The 20,823-nt window shown below is 34.8% G+C and overlaps 1 protein-coding gene across 1 annotated transcript in view; it reads right to left on the bottom strand.

The window, feature by feature from the left end:
• The window catches only part of LOC118190592 (uncharacterized), a 64,450-nt gene that overhangs the window by 6,180 nt on the left and 37,447 nt on the right, over positions 1-20,823 (bottom strand). Inside the window, exons 3-5 of the mRNA XM_035361345.2 lie at positions 18,067-18,233; positions 10,102-10,139; positions 2,027-2,163 (exon numbers count right to left, since the gene is read on the bottom strand). Coding sequence (XP_035217236.1) covers positions 2,027-2,163; positions 10,102-10,139; positions 18,067-18,233 — 342 coding nt within the window. The remainder of the gene's footprint in view (positions 1-2,026; positions 2,164-10,101; positions 10,140-18,066; positions 18,234-20,823) is intronic.

Genomic DNA, 20,823 nt, shown 5'->3' with positions numbered 1-20,823 from the left:
AAAATGATTTCAGTCAGTATCAATCTTGTAAAAGTAACAAAAAAAATTTTCAAGTGTTTATTTTATGCAGGATGTGCCGGCTTAAAATAAAAGATTAAAATTATTAATGAGAAATCTGGACTTTTTAATTATTATGATTCTTCTATAAAAATCCATTTCTTTATAGAAATGAAAACAAGCATAAACTTAATTCCCTCTAAACTTAAAAAATCTCTCATGTCTTTTGTCTTTTATACATGATTATACCGAAAACTAAACTTACATAGGAATGTGTTTGAAAGTGAAGTAGAATATTAGCTACTTCCAATATTTCTGTGTTTTGTTTTTCTCCTGCAACATCTTAAATTTAAGATGCGGTACTTAATCATTCTTCAAGTTCAAAACACTCCGCCTGACTCACGTTTTTCTTATTTACTCTTATTTCTCCATGGATGACTTCATGAAAGTCTTATTTATGTTATTCTTATTTCTCTTATTTATATTACGTTACTCTTAATATTTTGTTTATGTTACTCTTACTTCTCCATGGAATGATTGGTGGAGAGTGGGCTCTGGGCATAGAACGTAAGCACTGCACACTCAATTATACTTATAGACAGTGATAAAGATAAAATATTGTTCCATAAATTGTCTGTCATCCCAATGATAGGAAGTCACTTAAAATTAGTTAGGATATCGTGTTTTAGTGTGGATATACATAGAAAGATAGAGAAAAGTTCTGAAGATTTCCTACATTTTATTTCAATAGTCTACGGCTATTTTGAAACTTATTAAGTTTATTGTTTAAAATTATCACTTTTATCCCTTGCATAATTAATTTACTTATCCTCTCCCACACTTTTCTCCTCCTAATGAGAAACTTATCCACATTAAACTTAAATTTTTTTAAAGAAAATTTATATGCATGCATGTGATATATGTGAGTGAAATTAATACATAACAGAACATACCATAATACATGGTTTCGTTTCGTTCATTATGGCAAAGCATGCTACGGCTTCTGCCTCATAGGAGAGATGCCTTCGTAAAGGACTTTCTAAGGGAAACTGGCCCGTATACACATTAAACATGGGTAAATACACGAAAACGCCCATGCAAGCGCCCGTTCGCTTGGATTCGAATCCAGGTCGGAACTACCAGTGTTCAGCGATTTTACCGCTAGGCCATTGGTGAGTCTCGGAATACACGAAAAAAATAGTAGAGAATCTACAAATAACTGACCGTTGAAGCTGATTTAAGAGGGAGCAAAAGAGAGTCTTTGTAATGTTGCCAATTTGAACGTTAGTTGGCGAGGTTCTATACAGATTATGTGAATTCATTTAAAAGGTTAACGACTGATTATTGCCATTGCACTCTTCTTTAATTGTTAATACCTTACAGTACTGCTCGAATGCGTAACATGCAATCAGAAGCTTTGAAATGATTTGCAAATTCCATACTGCAAGTTCTGTGCTTAATCGCTCAGATAAAGCACATTTATGAAGCTGTCTAGTGAGCAGGCTTAGACATAGGAATATCTGAGCGATTGCAAAAGTCTTATTTCGAGATATACCTTCGTCACTTCAAGTCATGACTTTTTTAAAGTCTCATTGCGAAGATCGCATCCAAGTCTACATACCATAGGCTATGAGCCAAGCATGTGAGTTGAGTTCACGCTTAAGCATGTGTAATAAATTTGGAAGAGTTGATAAACCTTGCTATGTTTTCGGTAGGTGGATGTTTCAATCCATTTTATTCGATTGAGCGTATTCTGCTTTAAATATAGTATTTAATATGTGCAGTCTAAAACTATTCATTCCGAAATAAATGGGGTAAGTATAGATTTCTCTATGGCCTCTGTCAATGTAAATTTGCAATAATAGAAAACGTATTTTAGTAGCTTAGTATTTAAGTATTTTAGTATTTTAAATAAGCTTTATGAGATAGAACAAAGTGAAGTAAATGCAAGTTAGTCAAACCTTTCTGTAGGAGTATCACAAATTTGTTTAAATGTATATGTCTAATTCTACATTTAAATTCAGCTTACTGTTTCTAAAATGTGTTCTTCGTCATCTACTTTGCTTTCAGATCTTCGAGAGTCGTAAGTCGCATCATTTCTTCGTCTGAAGAAAGATCCTTCTGTGATTCGCTCTACGGCACTTCTTTTCGATTCACTTGAAGTGACTAGAAAAGAACAAAATTATGGAAAACTATATTTATGAAACTATATAAACGGTTTTTGAAATTATTAAAATGTATATCTTAATTTCTGAAGCTATATAGACAATATTTATAATACAGTTCTGCTTTCAGATATAAATTTCTAATTCGGTTTGTGTAATTCCGAAAAGCCTCGAGGGCTATCTGCCTAGGGAAAGGGATGTCTTCGTGGAGGGCATTCTAAGGGAAATTGGCATGTATACAGTTTACACATGGGGAAAGCCACAAAAACGCCCATGCAGCCAGCTCGATCGCGGGATTCGAGCCTCAGACCGAATTGCCAGTGTTCAGCGACTGATCGCTCAGCCGCTTATGGGCGATATAAATTTTTAAAGACAGATTCAGTCACCCTATATATAAAATATTTCAGCGTAGATTAGTAAAGTATTATTTCAGCAGAAGACAATTTTCGAATGAGTCATGAAAGTTTTTTTTTTTTTTTTTTGGTTGTTGTTTTGTTATAAAATTACACACATTAATTTATAATTATTGATAAAATATTTTAAATTAGATATCTTTGCTGCTATTGTTTCTAAGAGATGATAACATCTCTTAGAAAGATTGGCACTTGCTGCGCCATTGCTACATCGTTGTTCCAGGTGGTAAATGACTTTGAAGACTAGCCAGATGAGGCATGGAAAGCAAGTGTCGCATGGACAAATAATAGGAAAGTGCCTTCGGTCTACGCTGCCTATATATTTGCAGTGATGAGCTATGAAAATTTTAAAAGGCTTCGCTCTTTTATATATATACAAGGTGTCCATAATTAAACTTGAAATTTGCGAGCAGTCTGTAGCAAAAACTATGCAGCAGAATTGCATGAAAATTGCGTAATGGCAGAATGAAATGATGGGAATTTTGTCGAGGGAAAAAACAATGTGTTTCAAAAACCACCTCTAGATGGCATTGTGCAATGAAACTATTGGCATATGCAAATGTCGTAACCATAGTAGTCCTGTGCGCGCACAGCAATTCTATGAAGATGTGAGAGGAGAACCGCAGTCATACTCGTTTCCAAGTAAGAAAGATGACGTTGACATTCCAGGAATGTGCTTTACTGATGAAATTGTTTACCAAAATGGAGACTCTGCTACCGAAGCATTGCGTAAATTTCTGTCTTTGGGAAGCGGTTACGAAAAAGTCCACTCACTAGTCAAAGACTAACAAACATGATTAGGAAATTTGAAGCAACGGCAACATTGGGGATTCAGCCAGGAAGGGGGCGAAAGTGTGTTGCAGCATAGGTAGTGGATGCTGTAGCGACGCAAGTGGAGGAAAACAGATCGCAAACCATCGGTAGTACTAGTGTTTGACGTATTGCAGCATCTTTTGACCAACGTCGTTCCACGGTTCATAAGATTCTTCAAAAGGTCTTACGCTAATATCCCTATAAACTGTCACTAGTGCAGCAGCTCTTACAAGTTGATTTGGATAGTCGACAAACTTTTGCGTTGCGGTTTCTTGCGTGAGTTGAGCTCCAGGATGAATGGCCATGGAACATTTTGTGGACCGACGAGGCCCATACACGCACAATGGTCTATTTGGGCTACTACAAGCCCACATCAATTCCTACAAATTCCATCACACTCTTCGCATATAACGGTTTGGTGCGGCCTTACTGCAACCTTCACTGTGGGTGCGTTTTTTTTTCGAACAGCACAGCATTGCAGCGCCTGTGACATGCACCGCCACCAGTCAACGGTACGCTTCATTATTAGAGCAATCCGTTATTCCGGCTCTCCAGGCAAGGCAATGTGATATAACCACAGTGTTTATGCAGGCTGGTGCTCCTCCACACATCGCCCGTTGTGTAAAACAAGTGCTCTGCTGAGATGTCCTTGGCCACAGAATCTTCAGCCGGCAATTTCCTATAGCTCGGCCTCCTATGGTCCTGCGACTTTTGCCTGTGGGGATACTTCAAAGCCATGGTCTACCGTGATCCCATGACTTCTCTATCCGACTTTAGAGAAAGCATAGAACGCCATGAGCGTAACATTCGCCAGTTCATGCTGTTTTCAACAGTCGAACATGTTATTTTACACTTCCAGATGATAACAAACAATGGTGGACATCATATCGAGCATGTTTTTGTAAACTTTTGTAGATCATTTGTATGTTCTCAATAAAGCTATGATATGCCACCTAGGGGTGGTTTTTGAAACTCATTGTTTTTTATTTCCTCGATAGAATTCCTATCATTTCGTTCTGCCATTACCCAATTTTCATGCAATTCCGCTGTGTAGGTTTTGCTACAGACTGCTCGCAAATTCCAAGTTTAACTATGGAACCCTGTATATATAACAAAATAGATTCTAGTTAAAGGATTTGCTCTTGCAGAAACAGAAAATGCAAATAATAAATTGGAAAAAAAAAGCACGAAAAATATAACAACAAAATATCAAAGAATTTTCTTTTATTTAAAAATAACGAGTAAACTTAGTTATGCGACAGAACTTACGATAGAAACTGCCATACATCATTTCCTGCAACTCAGCTGTTGTTTTAGAAAATTTTAAGGATATGCTCAGTTTTTTCAAAAACGTTTTTACACGAGGTTCTATAATAAGTCTGTTCGGGTTGAACTTTACTAATAATGATAGTCTTCTTACTCATTTTAGCTTTCTTTACACTGAAGTTTGTGACTCAGGTCTCCTCTAAAAGCCATCTTAACAAAATACACAAAATAATTTATTTTTGTTTTATGCTTTATTATAAAAACTAATACTTGTCGAAATAAGATTATAGCACGAAAGACATGAGTTTTTTTAAATAAAAAACAAGGAGTTTTCAAATTAGATAGAAATTTAACAATGGGCTCGAGCAGCCCCCAACAGTTTACCACTTGATATTTGGTTCTATTTCGTATTGCGAATACTGACTCGTTACCGAGCCGCTGGGGTAGTCACAATGAATTTATTGTTCAAAAAACTGGGACGAGATTGTTTGACGTTTAGAAAGCACTGATCTAGGGTACATTTTCTGCATTTTATTATTTGTTAGCTTTATTATTTCACCCCTTATTAGTATATCAATGCTGTTTTTTAAATGAAATTCATACATTCATAATAGCTCATAAAATAACTGTTTTTAATGATAGCCATTGCACAATTTAAATAATTTTTATATTTTTCACTTTTTCCCATCAAAATAATGAAATTTACTTTGGTCATTATAATACATTAAATTATAACATAAAAATGACTTTTACAGGCATAATTTGATATGTAACATACCTGCTGCTTATTACAAACAAATTCGCTTTTGTTCCAAATATATTTTAGTTTACTAAGAGGCTGAGTTTAATACACGTCAATTTGTATATTGCAAATCGTGATATCAGTTTCAAACGTTTCAAGTAAAATAATAGCTGAAAACTAATTCAAAAATTAATCCTAAAACAATAATTAAAAATTAATGCTAAATTAAATTAGTTACATAATTCTAAAATTCATTTTAAATTTTTGTACAATATTTTTATGCTACGTTCTCGATGAAGTTTCATGTCTTACAGAAACTATTCTATTTCTGTTCATTTTATTTTTTCAACAACAGTTTTTTAGTTGCATTCTCAATTTCGTAAAACTGCTGTTAGAGGTTTTAATCAACACTTTCCAGTTCAAGATTTTTCTTAAAATTTGCTGTCTTTTTCCAGATTCGACTGAGGTTAATGTGCTGTGATAAGGTGGCATAAAGGTTCTTTGGCTAGGATGAGTGATTTCAGAGTGCAATAGTTTTCCTAGCAGCGGTGAAATCCTGTGCTTTTGTTAATGATTCCGGTTGCAGCCTCGAAGATCACTCCAGTGGACAAAGGGATAAAAGAAGTCATTTCATCAGGGTCAGAAGATGGACACTTTGTTATGTATGAGTGAAAGAATCTCCCCCCGGGAGTTCAGCACAAGTAAACACAAGGAGATATATAAGGTGGTTTTCTGAGAAGAGGGAAAACATCCTCACGATTCTGAGCGGTGACGACGAACGTGTATGACGTATTGCAGTTTACTCTCACATTGTGACCTAACTGTCCCAGCCCCGTAGGCGGACAGTGATTTTTCGTGTTAATTGATTAGTTACCTTCGGGTAAAATGTCCTTGTTTAGGATACCACGCTATTCCTCTGATGAAGACGACGAGTACAGTGAACGAGAATCGGCAAGCTCTCTACAAACGAACAGTACTTATCTGTTAAGAAATAGGGATTTCTTGTTTAAGGAGACTGAAAAGAAGAAAAAGAAGTCTAAGAAAGCTAGGATTGCCTCTGACTCGGAAACGACAAAGAACCCGTGAAGAAAGTCTATCACCCATAAAGAGCCAAGAATTATTGAAAATATTAACTCGCACATCTTAAATATTGCTCGAAAGCATGGAGTTCACGTAATGATCAAAGAATTAGACAGATTACAACACCTGAAAGATAATGGACTACCTGCATATGAAGCAGACGAATTGATTACCAAATGGAGTAAAAGCGAGAAAGAACAAAAAAGCGAAGTGAATTCTGAAGGAGAAAAATGGATTCCCCCTAAGAAAACTGCTAAGACAAAGCAAAAGAACCCATGGGGATTTCTAAAGAAAACAGATTTAAGGTTCTGGAAACGGCGGAAAACGGAAAACGGAAAACGAAGGAGGAGTCACGGCTGAAGAAGAAACGCCTCCATCCATTGTGTTACAACAGAAGATGATTGATTGGTTGGCAGTTCACGAACTGCTACTAAAGGCCTGCGGGAAATAATTTAAATTGGAACTGAAATTTAATTCAATTTACATCAATGTCAAGAGTATAGATGACTACAGGAATGCAACGAAGTTACTCAATGAGAAACACATACCCTACCACTCTTTTCAACTATTGAGCAAAAAACCCCTCAGAGTGGTTATAAAAAATTTGCCTGATACAGTTTCAAAAGAAGCAATTAAGAATGATCTTGAGAAAAGGCAATACCTGGTCATTAAAATGAAGCAAATCAAGAGAGGTAGACAGCACAACTTTGAGAAGTTACCGATTTTCATTATAGATCTGGAGAAATACTTCTGGATATTGTATCCATCATTTGAATAATATGTTCATCGTCAAAGTAAAAGCTGAAAAGTTCAAGCCGAGGAAGCGTCCACTCCAATGTTACAGGTGCCAAGAGTTTGGGTACTCCCAACAACTTTCCACCAATCCTGAGAGATGTTGCAAGTGTGGGCAACACCGTCGAAGTAAACTATGTACTCTAAAGAAAGAAGAGAAACCGACTTGTATCTTTTACCAAGAACCACATGTCGGTTTCTACCGTCGATGTTCGGAGTAAAAGAAAAGATTCGAGCGAAAATCCCCACATCAAAAGCCGAAAACTCTCCAAATGCAGAAGATTCCTACCATACATGAATTCTCTCAGCTAACCATAAGCGAAGATAGAACCCACCCGACAGAGCGAAAGCCCTCATATAGAAGCAGAGCTCAGAAGAAACTACAACCTCCACCTGACGAGATATCAGCAGCCATTAACTGGCTACAAGACGAAAAGATAAAGAAATTCATAGACACAGTGATTAAGAACATAGAGAAGATAAAAGCAGCTAGAAGTACCGCGGAGAAGTTTATGGCCGGTTTTCAAGCTATCCTATCATTGATGCAATTCGCAGACAGTAAAGATTAAGCTCGTTCTTGTCATGTAATGCCAGCGACTTCAAATTTAGGATTTTTCTGGACTCCATTTTCAAGCGGTATCCCTCGGGCTCAATGCTTAGGTGTGTGACCACCCACGTGACTGGCTCCTACGAACCAAGACTCTTCTAATTCGCGAAGAAATTTCACAGCTCGAGTGGCCAATGAGGATACTCCAGATGCTTTCCCAATATTCTTCAATCTGCAACTTTGTACTTTATGTACAGGACTAGCTTCGCTTTTGTCGGCGCGGTGTAAATCACCTTCTCTCATTAATTACCCGCCAACGCCTTAAGGCATTTTTTCAAAAGTGATGGTCAAAGCAGCAGCAGGCTTCTAAATGCCGCCTAAGCCATTTAATTGATTTGATTTGAAGAAGGGAAAATGTTCCTGTTTAGAGCCATGGGCATGTTGACCTGCTAAGATAGATCATTCCTCGTGTATAATGCGTTAGAGCATTTTTCCTGAAACAAAATTCTGAAATTATGGCTCTAAACATACCCCATATTTATGTCTAAATACACTATGGTACTACAAAGGTGCTGGCCTAGACTCTACTTTTACCTATTATTATTATTACGAATAGAATGTTTACAGTGATGAAAGAAAAACAGATCACCAGTTTTAAGCGCAATAACAAAATATTTGTTGGCAGATAATTCCAAATTATTAACAAAAAGTTATGTTTAATAAATTCTAAATATGCTGATTTATTACTAATACAATTAAAAGTATTTACTTCAAGCAGTTTTACTGAACTATGGACTACTGGAATATGGACATTTTTATGAAACATTAATTAAAACATAGATTTTGCAAAGCATACATATTTTAGTTTATCATTGATGAAGCTAAACTAATTAAAATGTTTTATTCAATAGCGCATTACTGCGAGAAATTTTAAAATCAGGTTAATCACCTCATTTTAATGGTTACAATGACCAAATAAAAAATGGCAGGATAAATACACAATTACCACCCTTTATAGGAGCAATATGATACAGAAATTTTGACAGTGGATAAAGAAATTGACATCTTTAATTACGAGTACGTACCCTGTGCTTTAAGATTTGAGTAATGTTAAATGTGAAATTATGAGTTATTTTTAGTCGATTAGCTTTTGTTTTAGTTAACCGGTTCTTTTTACATAAATTCCTTCTTATAACTTCTATCTCTTCTTCCATCAGGCGCCACTTGATTAGAAATTAGGTCGAGTTTAAATTCTGAGTGCATTTGTAGTTTAGAAAGATGCCTGTGGCAACTTACCAGAAACTTGTTTGTGTTCTGAATCGTCCATTGGTGTGCCAATCTGGTTTGGTGAGTATTTTTTAATTTATTAGTTCTTGGGCCTAGGAGTCACGGATGGGAATTCATTTGAAGTATAAGAAAGTAGGGTGTAGTTTAATTGTTAAGTAGATTTAACTATGAAAATTATTTTATCAGTTGTTCTTAGTATAATTCCATTTTGTTCATAGATCATTTATATATATGTATATAACTAATAATAACAATTTATGCATTTTGTTAAATTCTCACGGATATTTAAAGTTCTAGCATTTCTGATAATGAATATTTTTTTCTTTGTTTAGTTCAAAGGTGCAATTTGCCCAGAAGGTATATTCATTTCGTTTTGGGACTTTGCGTTGATTCACTACAAGCGTTGTTTCAATTTTTAAGTTTTTGCCACCAAATATTATCGCCCTATATTATATTTAAAGAAATCATATAATCAAGAATCTGTATAAATGTATGTATGTTTCTCGCATTCTGATAAAACAACGGTGCCTAGAGCCACCCAATTTTGAATAACGTAATCCTCCTGCTGATATGGGCATCTGGAAGCCCAAATTTGAAATTTGGAATTTGTTTTATTATCGATTTCATATTTTGTAAAACTTTAACGAATTTTTGATTAACAAACTCAAAGATTTCAAAGCGAGCAATGGCAACGTTTTACAGATTTTTTTTTTTTCCATCTCCAGGACGCGAGACTGTGTATCGGAAATTCTAAAGATAGGCTCATTTTAAAATTATTTTGCGATATTGCTGTTGAACTGAATTTTATGGTTTAAGTGCGAAGAAAATTATATTTAATAAATAAAGGTAACATGCAAAATGTTAAAAAAGTGCTTCTTTGGACGTAATTTAAAGTCTGATCGACGATGTAAGTATGAAGAAAATTTAAATATATTCAAGAGAAAAAAGTATTTGCAGATGGTTGATTAAGAAGAAACTTCCATAAACGTTCGTACTTACCCGACAACTTTTCATAATCATGATACTTTCTGCGTGTACTGAAAATAAATAAATAAATAAAAATACTTCAATCAAAATATTTGCGAAAACATATGATAATATTGCATTACATAATATGGTAAATTATATATGCATACAGGACTTCAGCGCCGATTTTACCTTCTCTTCTACACAGTACATGATGACAAATTACACAAAAAGGAATTAGATAACACAGAAAGTAATGAACATTGCATTACAAACTTCTTTCCAAATTCTTCTAAACGAATTTTTTTTTTAAATCAGAAGAATAAATAGCGTTCCATTTCCTCTTCTAATAAACAAACTACATACTTGTTTTTGTCCATTAAATAAAATCTCTCTCTCTCTCTCTCTCTATATATATATATGAGTGACTAAATAACTTACCACAAATTTGTAAAAGAGGTAATCATTCTAGACGCTTTACTATAGTGTTCCATGTCATCCAACTGTTGCTGAAAGCAGAAACGTACTGCAGGATAATTCCACTGATTTCTACTGCAGTTCTCTAACCACTTCCCTGATGTTACTTAAATTTCCATTCCATACTTAAATTTCCATTTTAGGTTTGTAAGGATTATGTTAATTTTATTAACAGTTAAATTTTGAGTTAAAGTTCCTTTCCTGTCAGTTCTTAACTTCAACCTACTACTTCCGGCCAGAACGTAGTTTTGGAATCTCGTCTGAATACATAATGAGGAAGAGCGGTATTTAACCGCGAAGTTCTACTTGCTGAGTTAGAGAGAATCAGAGTTTCTGATTAGCCGCGCGTTCGCCTTTGAAATTGTGGACCAGTGGCTGAAGAGAGCTGACGAGACAGGTCTGAGTCTGTGCTCCGTCTGTTTCTTTTGGCAGTAACTGCCAAATACCGGTCCTCATTCGGCGTTGTAACTCTGGGGCGACCTGTACTGTAACGTCTACTCACATTACCATCATCTTGGAATCGTTGCCAAAGCCTGGAGATAACACTCTGGGCAACTACTTTGTGCTACTCTCTCTCAAAGCTGTTATTACTCTCGGGCCGTACTCAGGCCCTTGATAACCTCGCAATCAATTAGCGTTAAGGGGCCAATTCGGTTAGAACCTTGATAGTTTCGGCTATATCTCTTAGTTTAGATTAGTTTTAGTTTACTCCTTAGCCTCTTAAGCTCAAGCCCAAGTGTCGGCTTATATTGTACACTTCAAGACGGAGTTCTGTTAAATCTTATTGTTTCTTGTCACACGAACTCAAGCGATTATTCGCTTAGCAGTTCTTCAGATTCTTCACGTTCAACAATAACTTAGCATTTACAAAGTGGAGAACTCTACAAGGTGAATGAAGTTTGATGAAAATAGACATTGCAATAGCTGTCTCACCAACATGAATGTGCCTGAAACGACTTCATGGTAATGTGTTTGGCCTTTAATTTATAGCGAAGAGCGTTTAAGAAAATTCGAATATCTTTAATCCGACAAAAATAATAAATTGATTTACACTAACAGAAGAGAACATTATGACTACCGCTATACTACAAGGGTGCCTCTTCCGAATAATATAGAAGACACATAACAAGACTGGATTTTTATTTGACAGCTGCGGAGGATCCAGATGCCTCATGTTTTTCGACTGTATTTGTGTATATTTGGAAATGGTACTCTAATTTAAGCTAATTTATCAAAGACCATGTATATCGTTATAACCCAATCCACATATATTCAGATCACAGGGTAGATGCATCTGAATAGACATGTAATAGAACTCTGTTGAATATAGGAGTTCACATAGTGATTGGGCCATACGACAGTGGAAAAGAATTGTCTGATCGTATAAGTACCGATTTCATTTACCATTTATTCAGGCATATAACGCGCACTTTTAATACAAAAAATAAGACCGAAATTTACGGGTGTGCGCCTGAGAAAACACCCGACTCCTAATTCTTCAAATGCATTCGAGTAGGAAGTGCATTTTTACCTCAAATTATGTCTCCCTTTCCTCGAAACACTAGATGAACTTCTTGTGCACGCCTGCTTTGAACAACTCACCCTTCTTTGTAGAATTATTTATTCCCTCAAGCATTTGCTCGCCCCCACACACATGTTGTTCCCTTTATCGTTTGTCATCAATTCACAATTGTTCGGAGGTCTGGAAAAAAAATCTTCGAATGAATGACTTCAAAAGACAAGATCTCTGACGCTTAGCTAGCTCTGACGTCTCACTACTGAAACACTCGTGACATGGTTTAGCATTTATCTGCGGTCTTTATAAAGGATTGCTCGGATATTAAGCCAGTCACAGCAAATGACAAGAAATTAATTATTTGCATCTAGTTCTTTCAGTACACAGGTAGTACGCTGCCACATATGGATTGTGTGTGAGATGACGAATGATTCAGTTATGTTTTTCAGTGCTCGCTTCAGTGTCTTAACAATGAAGACCACCGAGTGAGCGTTTGAAGGCAACGTAGCAGTCCGGTCGTTCTAAATGCAGTCAGATGTGTCTATCTATTCCTTGCGATGTTTTGGGTGTTTTCGTGGTTTTCCCTATGTGTAACGTGTATACGAGCCAGTTTCCCTTAAAGTCATCCACGAAGGCATCCCTCCCCTTAGACAGATAGCCCTAGTGTGCTTTGCCATAATTAAATACACCTTGCGATGTTTACTTAGATCAGTGGGCTTTAACGGTGTGGATGAAATTTGAAAAGGGGCCAAAATTGGCCAAAGGATCAACTGGGAGTCTATAGCTAAATATATACTGACAACTGATGGGCAAAATATGATAATTTATTGTTATTGAGTTAAAGTCGCATCTTATAGTAAGGCAGAAATCGTATAAAATAAATAAATGGAATCAATAAATAATGGGAAAATACGCTAAAATTATTTAACATATTTTAAAAATCAGTAATATTTTTTAAACATATAAGTTTTTATGCAATAAGTGCAATATAAAATGTAAAGCTCAACAAAACACAGTAAATAAAAAGGAAGAACGCAAAACTGGAATGGGTAACAAGTAAAATATTGAATATTTTTGAAAGAGGTGGCTCAAAAATTAAATTAAGCAGTTTTATGCCAATTATTTAAACAAAATATATCAAATCGTCAAGCTCATTCATCACATTAATTAAAATCGAAATTTTGGGCCTTTAGAATCTGTACATTTTTTGGAAAACCTCTTTGTATCTGTAAAATTAAAAATAATTAAACAAATCTAATGAAAGATTTTCTTCAAATCTTCTGCTCATATTCTTTAAGTTGCTGTTAAGTTTAAGTAAGTTGCTTCTTAAGTTTTAAGTAATTGCTGTCTTTAAGTTGTTTATGGGCAATTATTCATATATTAATTATGTTGCATATTGTACGAGTATATCACAGAGAAAAATGTGAGGGAGTCGATGTCAGAAAAATGTTAGAAATCCCTGATCTAGGTGTTCCTTTCTAAATCTGCTGAGTCATTTTCTAGTTTTATAACTAACTTCGTCTCTAAATTTGATCCACAGTTGTTGCATCACGTAGAAATTTTGCCCAGCATAATTTAAAGATTAGAAAACTTCCCTCATTACTAAATCGGCAGAAAGGGCATTAGCTCGACGAACAATTTTTGTGTCTCAATGTCTTCGTTTTTCCTGTATGTTTGTACTGATGCCAAAAATCGGGTGAAGAAAAGCATCTGCTATGATCAGCAAGGCGATAGCATGATGACCTGGTAAAATGTACAACGGATACTGTTGCTAATACTCATGCTTTCAAAACTAGCAGAGGGTAGTTTGAGAAGTTTAAGAGAAGAAATGGCTTACTTAGGCAAAAAAGAGTTGCAAGAGTGAAGCAAAAAGCTGATGAAGTATTTATATAGGATTTTAGTGTCTGTGTAAAAGTTGAGGGATTGAGTAAGTATTCAACCATGACGAAACCGCTTTATTCTGGAAAAATGGCAAAGAGAACGTGCATCATTTAAGAGGAGGTAGCCTTACCTAGATACAACTCAATGAAGGATAGTCCGAATTTTTTTTTCTGTATGAAAAAGCAAAAGCAGCCGTTAGGCAAAACCGTTACTTCTGTACCATTCAGAGAACCCAAGGGTGTTTCAAAAATAATATGATTAAAACTACATTGAGCGTTATGTGGTGGGCTAAGTGTAAGGCCTAGGTAACTAAGCAGTTTGGATTCATGAAGGTTTTACAGAAGCTATGAAGAAATTGCAATTGAAATGACTTCTTGTGACAGATAATGCACCTAATCACCTTCCCAGCTCTGCAGGTGAGTTAGATTTCATAAGTGAAGTCCCTGCCTAAACCTAAAACGACTTCCCTAATACAACTCATGGATCTCTACAACAAAGTACCTTTCAAAAATGTTTGCGAATAATTTATGACACAGAATTAACATTCAGAGGTTTCTAAAAGCAGACTTTTAATATTCTCTACTGTTTAAATCACATAAAAAGTACCTGGCAGTTAAAGGAGCATGAATTAGGTTTGCAAGAAATGGTGACCAGGTTGTGTTATAGGAAGAGAGTTTGAGTGTTCTGACACAGAGAAAAATCTCATTGAGGAGAAAATATCTTGAGAAGAGGTATAAAAGGAAAATGTTTTTAGTTATTTGAACCTTTAAATGTGTGCAAAATAGGTTGAAGTGCAAATTTTTATAGAACTTTATCGATAGTAAGAATCCGACAAACCAGTATTGAGCCATGGTATAAATATTTCCGACGAAAATGCTATGTCTTATTTCAGGAACATTTTAACACGGAGGCAGAAATAAATAACACTGGACAAATTTTGAATGAGAATAAAACAAGAAATTTTCGAGGATAACGGTATCAAGAAAAAGACTAAAAATATCTGCCATGGGTAGCACCTACCTTATAAGTTTTCGGAAAAGAATTCCTTTACAACAGCATCATTTTGCATCCTTTGCCATCAAATTTATTTCGTACAGATACGATAAAGTTTTCCTTTTTCTAATACGAATTAAAGCAAATTTTTAGTCCAAAGGGATTTCAGTCCCGAAGGACTATTGCTTTCGTTTTGGCATTTTGCGTCGGACTCATAAACGTCGGTTCACTTTTCAAACTGTTGCCACAAAATGTTAGAGTCCTGCATTATATTTGAAGAAATTAAATAATGAAAAATCTGCATAAATGATTTTCTATTTCTCGCATTGTGATAAAACAATGGTACATAGAGCCATCGAATTTTGAATGAAGAAATCCTACTGCGAATATGGGCATCTGAAATCCCAAATTTGGAATTTGTTTTATTATAGATTTTATATTTTGTAAAACTTTAACGAATTTTTGATTTACAAACTCAATGCTTTAAAAGCGAGAAATGGCAACGTTATATAGAAAAAAAAATACTTTTATCTCCAGCTCGCGAGACTGTGTATATCGGAAATTCTAAAGATATGCTTAATTTAAATTCTAAAGATATGCTTAATTTAACATTATTTTGCGATATTGCTCTTGAACTGAATTTTATGGTTTAAGTGCAAAGAACATGATATTTAATAAATAAAGGTAACACTCAAAACGTTAAAAAAACGCCCCTTTGGACGTAATTTAAAATCTGAAAAATTTCAGATTTTTTTTTTTGCTTTTTTTTATATCTTTATATGTTTTCAGATTTTTCATGTGTTTTAATATTGTGTATATGTTAATGTGATATATGTCAGAAACTTAGCGAAGCCCCGCCCGCCTAGTGAAAATGAATTCCTTTTATAGTCAAATACAATATATAAGTATTAGATTTAATAAATTACATTGGTTTTGTATTGCGAACTTTTAAGTGCAAAGTACTCTTTTCTAAGCAATCATTCGGACTACGGGAAGGAATTGATCAATTTTACAACAATTCCTAAGGAAAACATTGTTTTAGCTTACGAATATTTCGGGTGACAAGCTATTTTTAGGAATGGAGTAAGTTCGTGAGCCAAGCTTTTAGTGCATTTCAAAGTTTAGCTTAACATATTATTAACGTTTAATTTTTAATCACTATCTGACATAATGTCCTTGAAATGAAACTGCGAAAATTTGCATACCGTCAACTCTGGATTAACCGGGAGGGTGAATTAAATGAGTTAGTTTAACCGAGCCATGGCTAAAAAAAATTTTTTTTTTCCAGTACGAAAGAAAAATTGCTGTAGCAGACCATCAGCGTAATATAAAATTGTCTACGAGAAAAAGTAAAAAAGATAGATACCAGCAGATGATATCACAGTATTTGAGAACTGTTTTTATGCAGTGGTAGCATATGATGTTCGAATATTTGAAAACTGGTTTTGCCTATAAAATAAATTTACATAATCGGAAATATATATGTATTGTTAAATGATCATTGAAAACTAAATTTCTTAGTCTTAAAAATAAATCAGTGTAAAGCAATAAATATTCTGTTTTACAATGCTTCTTGGCGGAGTACAAGAGTAGCATTCACAAACGAAATTGCAGGTACATTGTGAAGTGGAAAAGAAATGTAAATAATAACAGAACTAAACTGAGAGAGAGATAAAAGACTTTAAATACTGATTTAATTTACTTAACCAAATATACTTATTCTATAGATTAAACTACTGAAAAATGTGGATAAATTGTTAATAATAGTTCAATAATATATGAGTTACGTAATGTAATTATAATTTGATTATTATATTAGTACATATGATGCAGTATTAGCACTATAATTATAATGGTTACAGCCGAAAACATCGCGGCAAAAACATCGCAGACGAAAACGTCGCGGAGAAAACAACGCAAGGAGAAAACGTCGTGCTACAAAACATCGTGGGAGAAAACATCGCAAAGAGAAAACATCGCAGTTCTAAAACATCGTGGTACAAAACATCGACGTCGAAAATAAAGCGGTTCAAAAACTTCGCAGTTTAAAAACATCGTCGTCGAAAATATCGTGGTAAAAAATAAAGTATCTACAAATCATCGCATGACGATAACATCGCAGACATACTTTTTTCAGGTTTTAATAATTGTAAATGGATATTCCCCTAATGATTTGTGAGCGTAAGATGGAAAGAAGGATAATTTTTACTTTCATATTTTTTATTAATCAATAAATGTTTTGCTGAGAAAAAGGAAATTTAAGCATAGAAAATTAATGCAACTTATAGCACTTAATAGAATTTTAAACCGACATAGTTAACTAACAAAGGCCATTAATAAATCGTGTTTTATAAAGTTTTTACTGGTAATTTTTCATGAAAACTATAATCTATAAGTTGCATTTAATTTTCTATGCTTAAGTTTCCTTCTTACTTTTTCATCAAAAATTTATTAGTTAATAAAAAAATGTGAAAGTAAAAATTATCCTTCTTTACATCTTGCGCTAACAAATCATTATGGGAATATCCATTTACAATTATTAAAACCTGAAAAAAGTATGTCTGCGATGTTATCGTCATGCGATGATTTGTAGATACTTTATTTTTTACCACGATATTTTCGACGACGATGTTTTTAAACTGCGAAGTTTTTGAACCGCTTTATTTTCGACGGCGATATTTTGTACCGCGATGTTTTAGAACTGCGATGTTGTCTCTTTGCGATGTTTTCGCCCACGATGTTTTGTAGCACGACGTTTTCGCCTTGCGTTGTTTTCTCCGCGACGTTTTCGTCTGCGATGTTTTTGCCGCGATGTTATAGGCGGACACCAATTATAATATCAGTTTTTCCTTTCTCTTTTTTTTATTGCCACTGAATTAACTGTTCCGAACATCGTGTTTAATATTGCCACAATAAAATAGAATTTGATTCCATCTTTCATTATCTCTTTCTGTGAATAATAGTAAATTAGGTTCAAGTTTTTCACTTCTGTTTAAGAACGATAATAGGAGTGTGAATAGTTGACAACTCTATTGTCGCTTTTACAATGCTGCTTCGACATTCCTTAGTCTTGATTCGACTTAAGAAAGAAAATGAATAATAAAATAAAATAATATAAACTTCATTAATACCTGGAACTTCTTTCCAGCACAGGTAAAGTCACATCTGAAGATTCTGTTGATGGAGATCTAGATACTGGTTTTCTTTTCGGTATCTGCAGGAAACTGACTCGTGTCTCCTGTGGCGGTATTTCAGTATACAAATTTTCAGAAGCAGGTTTGTAATTCTCAGACGTAACCTACAATAAATTAGAAATGCATTTGAACAAATAGTACTATTTTTTAATTTCTGGAATTCTCTAATTTTTCTGTATTTTTTCTAGAATACATGTGATATATTTTGACGTTAGAGACAAAACGTTTTCCACTTTTTCGATACAATTTTTTAGTTATTATATGCTCCGCCCTTAGGTACTGGGAGGGATGCCCCTTGGACGTCTTTTTAAGGGAAATTGGCTCGTATGCACTTTGCAGATGGCAAAAACCACGAAAACGCCCATGCAGCCAGCCCGTTCACCGGGACTCGAACCCCGGACCGAACTGCCAGTGTTCAGCGGCTTTTACAGCTCGGCCGTTGGTGGGCTTTTTCAATACAATTAAGTTACATTATGCTATGTAATATTTATCATCTGAATGAGGTTCGCCAAAGTATCGAGATTAAATTTGTCATTTTACAAGGCATAACAGCATTCATTTATCAGCTACGCAGCCTGGCTTATCAGTTAAAATTAGGCATAAAAGCAACCTTAGATTAACGTAGATTTTGAATTTCTGCGAAACTGTATTCCCTCTGCATTTGCGCTGTGTTGAAAAGGAAAGTGAAACTGTATTTAATTTTTAAATGGAAGGCGGAGTACATGTATTGGCCGTGGTTGTGTTGTGAGGTTTGGGATGCTGATGTGGTTGCTGTAATAGAAGAGAGGCATTAGAAGCAATAGAAATTGACTGAAGTACGGAACTGTGGTACCGGCCAATTTCTATTAGGTAGCAATAAGTTGAATCATGGACTCAGTTCAGTTTCGGTAAGGAGAGGTATAAGATGAGCTTCTTTACTATTCAGCCAGGCCTTGTTACGTCACAAAAACTCATTTTTTTTTTCCTAAATATTCTAACGTTTTGGCTTTATGCCAACTTGGCATAAAAACCGACCAATCACAGCGAAGCAAGCCCAAACTAAAATTCTGTCGACGGTTTCGTTCAGCTGATCATTTACATGCGCAATTTTATCTCTCCTGAAAGGCTACAGCTTAAACCCGGCAATACAGTGGGAACAGACTTCGTGATTTTTATGCTTTAAGCCTTATGACTGAAAAGCTTTAAAAGATGTTATAAAAATCGATTGATTAAGCCAAAAATCACAGGTGGTGAATTAAAACTACCAGCGTTTGACATAAACGACTATCGTAAAATCCAAAGCTTCTTTCTCGATAAAGGTGTTTCTTTTTATACATATATGCTACAGACTAATGGAACACGTCGGGTTATTATTAAAAATCTTTTTGGTTTTTGCAAAGAGTACGGTATATGTAATTAAATTTTAAATCTTTCTGTTTTTATCACAGCCTAATTTTACAAAAACGGGTCAGCTGCAGCATGCTTTTCTGATTGAGAAGTCATTTGGCCGCGTTTGACATCAAGTTCTCATTTACAAGCACACAAAAGTTCATTTACCTCCAAACTTTACAAAGACGATCTACAGTAATTTAAAATATCGGACATTTCAAGTTCGTACCGGCAATGCTCTTTCAACTAAAGATGCCATTAAGGCTGTAGTTGCGCCAAGGCTTCGTATTAAATCCTCGGCATATATATACTAACAAAATTTCCGGAGCCATTTAGGTGTAAAGTTCTTAGCAGGTTCCACTGTAGTGCTTTCCAAATGGTTACAGCCGAAAACATCGCGGCAAAAACATCGCAGACGAAAACGTCGTGGAGAAAACAACGCAAGGCGAAAACGTCGTGCTACAAAACATCGCAAAGAGAAAACATCGCAGTTCTAAAACATCGTGGTACAAAACATCGTCGTCGAAAATAAAGCGGTTCAAAAACTTCGCAGTTTAAAAACATCGTCGTCGAAAATATCGTGGTAAAAAATAAAGTATCTACAAATTATCGCATGACGATAACATCGCAAACATGCTTTTTTCGGGCTTTGATAACTATACATGGATATTCCGTAATGATTTGTGAGCACAAGATGGAAAGAAGGATAATTTGTACTTTCATATTTTTTATTAATAAATACATTTTTGCTGAGAAAATAAAAAGGAAACTTAAGCATAGAAAATTAATGCAACTTATAGCACTTAATAGAATTTTAAACCGACATAGCTAACTAACAAAGGCCATTAATAAATCATTTTTTATAAAGTTTTTACTGGTAATTTTTCATGAAAAGTATAATCTATAAGTAGCATTTAGTTTTCTATGCTTAAGTTTCCTTCTTACTTTTTCATCAAAAATTTATTAGTTAATAAAAAAATGTGAAAGTAAAAATTATCCTTCTTTACATCTTGCGCTCATAAATCATTATGGGAATATCCATTTACAATTATTAAAACCTGAAAAAAAAGCATAACTGCCATGTTATCGTCATGCGATGATTTGTAGATACTTTATTTTTTACCACGATATTTTCGACGACGATGTTTTTAAACTGCGAAGTTTTTGAACCGCTTTATTTTCGACGACGATGTTTTTAAACTGCGAAGTTTTTGAACCGCTTTATTTTCGACGACGATGTTTTGTACCACGATGTTTTAGAACTGCGATGTTTTCTCTTTGCGATGTTTTCTCCGACGATGTTTTGTAGCACGACGTTTTCGCCTT

The sequence above is a fragment of the Stegodyphus dumicola genome, chromosome 5 (assembly GCF_044657685.1).
Source record: "Stegodyphus dumicola isolate Sdum_Otavi_A_Nest chromosome 5, ASM4465768v1".
Classification (NCBI taxonomy): Eukaryota; Metazoa; Arthropoda; class Arachnida; order Araneae; family Eresidae; genus Stegodyphus; species Stegodyphus dumicola.
This window is presented reverse-complemented; position numbering and strand designations above follow the sequence as displayed.